Below are 11,103 nucleotides of genomic sequence, written 5' to 3'. Positions count from 1 at the left end.
AGTATGTTACTAAAAGAGCCTTGGATACATTAAGAATAGTAGATAAGGACCTGAAAGGAATGCTGCCAGGCTAAGCTGTGTTTATTTTGTGCAGAAAAAGCTTGTGTTGCCAGCTGTGTGCGTAACAGTGTAACCTGGCTATGACAGTTACATTGAGATCATGATATTAAGTATTTTCACTTAAATCCATGGTCCTGAAGTTGATTAAACGTGGGTTAAAACTGATTTGTGTAGCAGTCATCAATCCAGGTTTATAACAAAAGCAAACATACTCACACACAGTTGCAGAATAAAACTTTGACTTAAGGCTAGGCAGCATAAGGAATTCTAGAAAAAGTTTCAAGAGGATTTTGAGAGGTTTGGGCAGTTTTCCTTTTCTGCTTCTCCCATCTCAGTCTAGAATTTTTAAGTGATCTCTTGAACAGGTAGTTGGCAGTATTTTGTTGTCGAAAATTGAAATAAAATGTTTGATTTATGTTAGTACCTTTCCTAACTTGTTCCCTGGCCCTTCCTTGCCCTCCATGTCTTCAGTTCAAACTCGGCTTAATACAACTAATCTATTTCAAAGACAGTGGTTCTATATTTAATCTTAAGTGGTGGTGTTGGCCCCTTCCCATCCTTGTGTTGCTTCTCATGTTGCTTCAGTGTAAGCAGTAGTGCATTTGGTCAGTGAAGCAAATTGGGGGCTGAAGGTGAAGCTTGGGAGAGCAGGAGAAATGCATCCACATCTGAATCAGCCTGCCAGTCTCATTCTCTGTCCATACGCCACTCCCAAACACATGCAAAGACCAATTGAGTCCCTTCTGCTGGCCCAAAGCACTGTGCTTTGTCCAGGTCAAGAATGAGCAGCGAGGGAACAGATGGTGGTTTGTAATGGCCACGGTTGCAAAATGTAAAAAATAATCTTTTTTTCAGCAAGTATGTAGCTTGAGTATTAGGATGTTTGTTCACTCTTGACCGTGGTAAATTGATTTGCTTAATAAAAGGAGAAGTTCAGTACTTGGAGTTCTATTAACTTCCTGATACACCAGAATTGTTCTTCATGATAATGATATAAAACAAAGTTACAAAAGGTTTATCCAAAATATAGAATTAGTGTATGAAAGGGAGCTGCACAAATATGTATTCAAGTGCAGACTGGCAAAATGGCAATTATAATAAAACCGGGCTTAACATCATAACCTTTAGGTTAAAGTGAAATGCCTTGCACACAAGTGGAAAACTGCTGGCTGAATTTCCAGAATGAAGAGCTAATTTAGTAAAACTGGTGGACTTTTATTAGAGAACTGCTTTATAGTGCGTTGGCCAGTTAAATCTCTGGTGTGTATTGGAAGAACGTTATAAAAAAGTTGCCTGAATCTTGTAGGAAGTACTTACATTAAGGCATTAAGTTCTTCTGCAGGAAGCAAGATATTTAATAGTTTCTGTACTTCCACATTTTATTGTAAAAACAAAACAGGAGCAAAATTAAGCTCATGCTGGTTTAGTTAAATATACAAATGATGAATTATATACTGGTGTTAAATTCATTGGATTAAACGGTGCCTCTGATCTTCTTTAAGGCCCTAAAATCATGCCTCCTCTCAAATGGCAGCTTTAGGTCTAGAGTCTAGCCCAGTGTGGATTCATGTGACTTTCTGCTGTAGGCTTTGCATGAGGACATCCACAGCCTATGTTATTGTTTCAACCTAATTTAGTTTCAATTCTTTTCTTTTTTTGGTGGTAATGACTGTCGTAATTTTCTTAAAGCAAGATGTTAATGCCTAGAATTTTAGAGATTTTTCTTTGATGATTAACAAGTGTCAGTGCTAATAAAACATTCTGGTTTGTGCAGCTAGGAAAGGTATCTACTTCAAAATGTTTATATAGATCTTTTCCATTTCAGTCTAGTTTACTCACTATTGAAGCCCAAGTTTTGAACTTGACTTTGTCCTTTTTATTCTCTTGAGAAAACTATTAATTGTTTAACCCTTTGAGATGTTGGTTCTTAGCTCTTCAACCAGGAGTCTTAAGTATGTTATTGTCTTAGAATTGTTCCCCAGTGTGTCTTGCAGGGGAGAAGAGAGAAGATGTTGCATATTTTTTCCTATGTCTTTCTTGCTTTCCCTTGCTTAGTGTGAAGGTAGTCATGATATTCATACAGGTCTGTTCTTCCTCTATACAACTTACCTCATTAATTTTTGAATTTATTACATTCAGTTTCTCATACTGCTTAGTTGGAAGTCAGTCGTGTCGCACTGCCGGCGTATATGTGTGTGTATGTAATACTGCTCAATGTCACTAATTAATACTCCACACTAATAAGTGTTTACTTTAATCCATTCTATAACAACAAATTGTCAATGGGAATACATTCCCTTTAGACAAAAGGAATTTATTTTCTGTAAGAGTAAGGCAAATTCTTTATAGGAGTGAAACAAAAAGGTGTTTGACCCTGCTTGAAAGAATACATCATCAGGGAATAACAAGCAAAAGGTTACTTCAGTGATAAATGAGAATTAGCTTCTCTTTCCTCACACCTTATTGACAGGAAAGTATTAAAACATCCTTTCAAAGTATTTATCCTTACAAGCTGTCTTTGAAGTTGTTTGATATATCTTAAGTTGTGCAAGCATAATCAGATATTTTTTTTCCCCCCCCAGTCGGTGTTATCCGCTGTCCAATTTGTGGTCAGGAATGTGCAGAGAGACACATCATAGATAACTTTTTTGTGAAGGATACCACAGAGGTTCCCAGTAGCACAGTAGAGAAATCAAATCAGGTAAGTGCATTAACAAGTAATCAAGTTAACACCTTTTGGATGTGTATGCATATCCTTGGCTTCTTGCTGTGTGGCCTTTTTGCTGTTCTTAAGCAGAAAGAGACTTCAAGTACTTAGTCATCCCATGGGGTAGCTACTGTAGAAAATAAGTTAAAGTGAATGAAAATGCATGTGAAGAAGGTGGTTATCTTATTAGAAATTATTTTTGATTGTTTATATGCAATTGCATCACAGTAGCAAGAGGTAAAAGTAAGAAATAGAGTTAGAAGGGGAATTTCTGTACCTTTGGGGCACTTCAAGAACTCTTTGAAGCAGAGACTCGAACAACACTACATTAAGAGATCTCAATATAAAATGGAATCCTCTAGTTAATTTTTTTTTTTTTTTTGTCTCAGCACTGACAAAGCATGCCACTATGTAGGTGGACTGCAGTTACCAAGCAAGAGGCTCAAACTTTTAATTGGGGAAGGTGATGTTTTGTAGGGGTTTCTTGTTTGTTTTTCTTGCGTAGGCTTCCTCTTCTTCCTCTTGCAATCAAATAATAGCTGTCTCATAAAACCAAAACCTGCTTATCTGGAAGAACAATAATGCTGGTTTTTTCAGGAGGAAAGTACTAGTATGGAAGCAGTACCAAAAGAATTATAACATCTGTGTAGGACCACAGTTTAGCAACCTCTGGTATCAAAATACTGCATGTCTTCATTTTTAGCTAGTAAGAGAGTATCTCAAATATCTCTTTACTCATAAACTTTTTATTAAACTCCAACAGCTTACTGTAAATAATTCATCCTCTTTATACGTTGCTGCATTTTTCATTATAACAGTGCAGAAGGGTTGCTATGTCAGTGTGGTTTGCATTTCAGCTCATCCCCTAATATTTGGATGGTGGCCTCCTTTTATTTTGAAGATGCCTCTTTTTCGCTTGCCTGGTTTATGGACCTGTATCATTGGCTCTTGATCCATTTGTTTTCGGAACAGCTTCTTAGAGGTCCTTTATTGTATGGTCTGCTTGTTTCAAAGCTCAGCTGAAATTTGTCCTTCCATATATGAATGGGTATGCCTCTCAGGAACAGGTGAAAGTACTCAGTCAGGTTTCTGATACTAGCTCACTGATTATTAAAGGCATAAAAATTTTCTCATCATCTCTGAGGAAGAGGGTTTAACTTATGTCTTAAAAACCATTAACCTGTGTTCAGCTTATAAGGAATTTTGCATCTGGATTTCTGAGAAATGATAGACCTTACCAGAAACTGAAATCTAGTTGGGAGTCTCTGGAAGTATGAGCAATGTCCTCTTAATGTAGGTCAGTTTCAAGTTTGCTTTTTTTGTGTACGTGTGTGGGGGTTTGTTTGTTTGTTTTCCTCTGGGTGTTGCAGGGAAACATCTGAGTTTTGGAGGTGGTTGTGAGATTTACACAAAGTCTGTCAATACTCTAGCAATAAGACTGAGAAAATGAATAGACCCTGTTGCATTGAAAATTTGATCATAACTCTTTTAGTGACTTTAAAATTAGTAGGAAGAGAAGCAAGATCACAAATAATTTCATAATACAGAAGCAGTCCTGATTTTTTTGGGGGCCTGTGCTGTAACCTTTGCTTAGTTGTATAACAAGTCCTCTAAGGTATTGCTTTGGGGAGTGATGATAGAAGTAGTATCATTCCTAGGTTTAGTGACCAAGACTTTTTTTTATTGTCTCCCTCCCTGCTTCCTCCCCCTCCAATTTTGCTACTTTCTGTGAAAGTTAAGTGGGGAATTGAGGCCTCTGAGACTTGGATAAGGAATTGAAAATTCAAGAAGGGCTCTTTATATTCTTGAGGTTGATCATAATCCTGTAAAATTGGGTATACGTCGATGGGTCATAGGGTATCAAAAGTTGGAGTATCAACCAAACTCGATGATGTCAGGATAAGTCAGGCACTTCCTTTGAATTGAAGGAGATGTCTTTTTTTGTTTACCTTTGGATCTTGATCTGCTGGACAGAGATACAGAAAAATTCCACATATTTCAGCAGCTGGTTTGGAGTCATCTGTTGTTGAGTGGTGTGAGCAGATTTCAAGGAGGTTCTTCAAAGCATTTGTGTTTCCTTAAGTTCCCTTCTCAGACTTCTGTCTTATTCTTCCATTCCATATTTGTTTCTCTCTTTCCTTAACAAAAACCAGCAGGCTTTTGCAGTTCAGAAGGCATGTCTGTTCTCCACTGCTCTAGTTTTGACCCTGGCTGGCAGCAGAACACCATAACATCCGCTTGCTCACCCTCCTTCCAGGGATGGGGGAGAGAATTAGAGGGGGGAAGGGAAAAGCGACTCATGGGTTGAGATAAGAACAATTTAATAAGTAAACTACAAAAAATTTGAAAATAATAATGATAATTATAATAGTAATATATCACTTGGAAGTCTGCCAGCTACTGTATAAACCAATAAGGGGTCTCAATGGTGAATCTAGGGTCAAATCCCAGGCTAGTAATTGGAGCTGTGCTCCCTCCCAGCTTCTCCTGCACCTGCAGACACTGGCACAGCAGAGAAGCTGAAAAGTCCTTGACTGTCCTGGCAGCAACTATAAACATCAGTATGTTATTAGCCACCTTCTCAGCAAAAATTCAAAACATAGCCTCTTGCTAGCTACTGTGAAGAAAGTTAACTCTGTCTCAGCTGAAACCAGGACATTCAGCTAAGTTCCGTGTCTGAACTCGGCATACTTCTGCAGCAGTTGAGGCAAACCAGCAAACTTTGCTGAACCAGCAGAGTGGTACATTCATGTGCTTTTCTGCTGACTTTTTTTTTTTTAAATGGAGCTAGATGTTTTGTTGGATGCCTGCTAAGTGAGTGTGTACCTTACCTCTTGGAAATGAATGATGTGCAGTTCTGTTTTGTTTGGATAGATTTATTTTTGTATGATAATGAAGCTTTTTGGACTTTCCTTCGTACTTTGACATTGGAACCATAAAAAAAAGCTACACTGTTCTATAAAGCTGTCTGTTGTGGAACAGCGAAGTTAACTCAATAATAGTTAAACAGATCAGTGCCCTGTTTAAGGGGGAATATTATAAGGTTTAAGGTTGATACATCCTTCTAATTGGCCTGTCTTGTTTTGCCTTTGAAGGAGCAAAGAGAAAGGAAAATTGCTGGTAGCAAGACAGGCAACAGATCAGAGAAACAGAAGAAGAGGAAGTGGAAAAGATACTGAGACTTGCAGGAAATATTGTATCAGAGATCATCCGAATTCTATCAAAAACTTTTGCTATTTTGTAGAAATTTTCTACTGAGATGATTACTCTGGCTTTGGTAATTTCACAGCTTTATCAGGATGTAAGAAATTGGAATTAGAGGCAAGCAATTGGTTCAGTGCAAGTGATGTTGTGACTTGGAACCACTGGTCAGGGGGATTAGAACTAGATGATCTTTGATGCCCTTTCCAACCCAAACCATTCTAGGATTCTATGACTAGCCTGTATATGCATATTGTTAGGAAGGACTGGTTTATTTCAACTCAAGACAGGCTGCAAAAAAACCCCTTTCAAATTCAATGTTTGGTTGTATCAGGTTTAAAATGGTAATAATGCTAACATAGTTTTTAGCATATTGAATAAAAACTGTAGGAGTGAATGGGATACCATGGAACCTGGCATTGTGGAGTGAGAAAAATAACTGAAATCCATTGAAATGCCATCCATCTATCTAAAAGCATCTTTATCTTATCCAAGACTGATTTTGGCAGTTCAGTACCCTTCTTACATAGCTGTGCTTTCTAGCAGTTACTACTGAAAACTTAAGGAGTGAAAAAAGTGAGCATAAAGAAAGCATAAAACTCCCTAGTATATGTTCCACAAAGGTTTTCCTGGCTAGTATTAAAGAGGACATTAAGGATTTTGTGCTGGCTATTAGCGCAGGAATCTTTCCAGAAGAGAAAATACTAACGGGAAATGAAGTTGTGATCTTCCTGAAAGTAATCATTGTAGGTTGTGGGCAAGTAGGACATAAATACTTTGAAAGGGCAGATCCTTTATAATTTTTTTCCACATTGTGATTTATTGAAGGACTTGGCAAAATTATTGGATGCTGTAGAGATGTTTGAAAATAAAAATTAATTATACTTGATTCATAAGAGTGAGTGGAAAGGAGCTTCAAACCCAAGAGATGTTACTGAAGCCAATGCTAAGTTTGAATAAGACTAAAGGGGAGACAAGTGAGGGAAATGTAGGAACTTAACAGAATAAAATTGTTTAGAGCATGTGCAAAGCTGTGAAAGTAAAAACAGGAAGTGTGAGATCATTGTGTAAGAGAAGATCATAGTGATAACATTGATGTTGCTGCAGAGAGAGTTTTAAATGTTGTAGCAGGAACGAAGAACAGTTGGACTTCTTGTGAGATATTGGGAGCGTAGTAGCAAAACAAGGTACCAGTTTAGTTCTGGATACTAAGACAGCATGTCTGACTGGCATAATAGAGCGATGAATGAGGACAATTTAGAAAAAAAAAGTTTTGTTGTGGCGAAAACATCTTTGAAAGCCACTGGTTTAGGGCAATGGTTGATAGACTCAAGAAGAGTCACAATATGGTTTTGTTGTGCTTCAAAGACAGGCAGCTGTTGATGGGATGTTGGGGAGAGGAGGATATGTTGATCAGGGTTCATGCATTTTGAGGTATTAGCATGTGGTTCATATTTAGATTTACATATAGGCAAGAATGTCCCAAAAGGTAAGTGCTGTCTTCAGTGATTTTGTATCTGGCAGGAGGTGGTTATATAACTATTAGCACTGATGGTTTTTGGATACAATGGGGGAAACCATTGCATCGGATTTATTCTAGTGAAGTTTGGAACATTAGTTCACTGAATATTCCTGTGGACCACTTTGCTCTCTTCCTTCAAAACTTGGAAACCTTTGCTTGTTTATTTAAGTCTTTTTAATACTCAAAGTGTATTTAATTGGAAGAATGGCTAGTTACTACAGTAGCTGAGAAGACAGCTTTATTACCTCAACACTTGCATATAAATCTGTTTTTAAGTAAATAAACAAGCTTTTACAACAGAAAAAATGGTACTTACCTGCAACATGCTGAGTAATTTCAGCTTTCATTAAATTTGAATGAAGGCTGAATGAACACTTCCTGGGGTTATAAATACTGCAACTAGTAACTGAATTAAATATAATTACAAACTCAATTAAAAATAAAGATCCATCTAACCAGAATAAAGACTTACAGGTTAACTAGGGAGAGTTTTCCTTGAAATCACTGAAGCACTGCTTGTATGAGTCACAAAAATAAGAGTGAAATAAGTTTTAGGTTTTGTAAGAGTGTAGCAAATATTTGCAGTAATTGTACTTCCATTTACTTTCACTATACAACTTAATCCTAATAACTAGGAGTTCTGGCAAAATCCAAGCTGTAGCTGAAAATGTGTATTTCAAATAAGAAGTGGGTAGAAGCAAATCTAGTTTCTACCTAGAAAGCCTAACTATTTTGACAGCATGTGTTATGATGTCTATGAAAAATTTTAGAAATTTGTCTCTCATCCAGTTGGTGGCTTTGAAGAGTATAATTTTGGAATGTATGCTTTTGTACTACAAAGGAAGAGTTTCAGTTCATTTGACAACACCTGATTATTGGTTATTGAATCACAATCTTCATCTTATTCCAACTATAGAAGGTCCAACCAGTTGAGAAAACCTAAAACATGTTGAAAAAAGAGAATAGACAAAGATCTTGGAACCTAGGAGGAATGAATGAATTCTGAAATCCTTTGAACTTACTTTAATGCCCTGGCAGATAGCAAGTTTATCTGCCTAAGTTTGCTAAAGGTGACCTGGAAAGGTTGTTGTGGGGTTTTTGTTAGTTTTGCTTTAGTTTGGTGTGTTGGAGAGTTTTTTTTGGTTTGTGGTTTTTTGGGGGGTTTTTTTGAGTTCCTGCTGCCTTCTTTTTTTTTGTCTTCATTTTGCTTTAAATGAAAGAATGCCTGAAACACTTTTTTACTGTTTTTGTTTTTTCCTTTGCTTATTTTGTTTTCACTGCTGTTTTTTTTTTTCTAGAAAAACAAATATCCAATCTCAAACTCTCTACTCTAATTTGCAAAAACACCTCTGGGTATCTGGGAGGACAATGATACCTCTCTGGCAACAAGACTGATTTTAAAACTTTCTTCTCCTGCAGTTCACTGCCCAGTCAGCAGTGCTGATGTAACTGACCCTTGGGCTACAATGATGTAATCAATCCGGTTTTACACCACACTCTTGCGAAGGGTTGCATTGGCACACCTGAGGAGGCAAAGGAGAAGGGAGGGAATTACTGTCATGGGATTCCCTGCTAGAGAAAAATGTAATGATGAAGTAATACCTCAGTGATACTTGCTTGTTCTACATTTTTTTTTCAAGAAGCTATGCTGAGTCCTTAAGAATACTTCTTTTTTTTGCAAAATGGCATTGAAATTAAGGGTTAAGAGCAGTAAAAATCTTCAATTTCCTGATTACAATTAACTTCCTTTAACTGCTTTACTTCCATTTTCTTCACTATGTTTATGATGTCTTGACTTTGGTATTTCTCCCCAGTCAACTAGTCTGGATATGACTAGAATTTTTATTGTTAAGAGAAGAAGGGGAAGAAAAATAAAAATCAAGCAGAAGAGAAAAAAAAAATTAAGAAGATCTTTAAAAATAAAACTTTCAGGCCTCCTTTTTGTAGAGAAACAGAAAAAGAGGCACAAGCCAATTTTTTTCTCCTTTGCAGGTCTCTTTCAGTGAAAAGTGTTGTCCCAAAATTGAAGTCCATCACAAGTCAATCTGCACACAGAGTTGAGATATCGTTTTATTGCATTTCTGTGCAGAGATGGATGCTAGGTGTTAATCCACAAAATTAGCACAGCCTGGTTACAGTCACATTGTGCATTTATACAGTTCAAAATGTTAGTTCTGTCTTCTTTGCTGTATCCCTCTAACTAGAACTGATTAGTTCTTATCTCTTCTTAACTGTGGTTGGTTAGCTCTTTTCCCCCTTGGATTTAAAGACAGGGTGTTTCTTGAATTGCCGATGCTGGTGAGTGAGGGTCTTAGTTCAGGGAGGGTCTGTGGTTTTCACATTATAATGAGGTAGTTCATCCTAAGAACACTTTAATCAATAGTTTAATCAATTCAGAACTTGTAATAACAAACCTCCCATGCTCCAGGATGTTTTACACTTCAAGGACAGTAGTTCCCCAATTCCTGATGAGGGGTAAATCACTCTTGAGAGAGACTGATCCAGCACTATCTCACTGTCCACATAGTCCCCGGGTTACAAGTTTAACATCTTCATTGCTGGAAAACACATTCTGCTCTTCAGGAGACCCCTTCTTGTTTCAGTTCTTCCTGCAGTCTCCTTGACAACCAGATTACCTTAAATTAACTAAAACATCCTACATAATCTTCAAATTTTATTAGTAACAGACTTTAGTGACTACAAGAGGAACTGCTTCAAACTCCAAGTGATAACAAAGAGGGGTCAACAACCCTTGGGTTGTAACTTCATTTCTCAGAAGATATTTGCTTTGAGAGGCAACACGATGCAGAAGAATTGTGAATCTGGAACTCCTATGTTCAAATATCAGTTATGTCAGTAACTTGCTTTGTGGCGTAAGGCAAGTTTTGTGCTAATTTTCCTCTTTTTCTTGAAGGGGAAACTGGGACATAGTTCTCCATATATATTATCTATCTACATAGGATATAAATATTTGCTTCCTCTTTAACTTGTCAGGATTGTTTTCCTTAATTTTTTTTTTTTCTAGATCTCTTGGGTATAGTCCAAAGAGGCCCAGGAATTAACAGGCCACAGCTTGAAAATTATTATGCATTGGTTGCAATGCATCTATTCTAGGGTAGCTTTACTGAATAAGGTTAACTGGAATGCTATCACTATCTTTAAGTGGTGATGCAGAGCTTCTTGATAAGAACCCTGATGTTCAATACTGTGTGCACTTCCTGAAACTCTAAGCAGGTGAACAGAAACTAAACTTAAAGCTCCTGTGTGAACTGAGGGAGGCTTCTAAAATCAGAGCAGAGCTGATCATGTTCTGTCTTTAGTAAATATTTCACAGCAGCATATTGTATATAGTAAATATTATATGGCTTCTAAGTGTGCAGTGTCAGCCAGAAGATAATGGTTTGACTTTTATCATGTCTGGTTAAGGTTTTGGAGTAACACTGACAAAATGACCACTTTCTTTGAAAAGTCACATTCAGTTACTTTTATGCAGTTATTTATAGTGTCCCTGTACCTCAGGCCATTTTCCGTTCTCATTTCATGGTTTTTGGAAAACTGTAAAAGTGCACTGATTGTATATCAACAATAGCTTGTATGTATATTCTATATTTAT

At 37.1% G+C, this 11,103-nt stretch overlaps 1 protein-coding gene across 1 annotated transcript in view; it reads left to right on the top strand.

Annotated features, from left to right (window-relative positions):
- Positions 1 to 841: 841 nt before the first annotated feature.
- TRIM24 (tripartite motif containing 24) overlaps positions 842 to 11,103 on the top strand; it is a gene marked incomplete at its 3' end in the record, with an annotated part of 34,016 nt that continues 23,754 nt past the window's right edge. The window contains exons 1-2 of the mRNA XM_010087792.1: positions 842 to 866; positions 2,643 to 2,761. Coding sequence (XP_010086094.1) covers positions 842 to 866; positions 2,643 to 2,761 — 144 coding nt within the window. The remainder of the gene's footprint in view (positions 867 to 2,642; positions 2,762 to 11,103) is intronic.

The sequence above is a fragment of the Pterocles gutturalis genome, unplaced genomic scaffold (assembly GCF_000699245.1).
Source record: "Pterocles gutturalis isolate BGI_N339 unplaced genomic scaffold, ASM69924v1 scaffold30116, whole genome shotgun sequence".
Taxonomy (NCBI): Eukaryota; Metazoa; Chordata; class Aves; order Pterocliformes; family Pteroclidae; genus Pterocles; species Pterocles gutturalis.
Note: the sequence above shows the minus strand (reverse complement) of the source record. Positions and strands in the feature narration are given on the sequence as shown.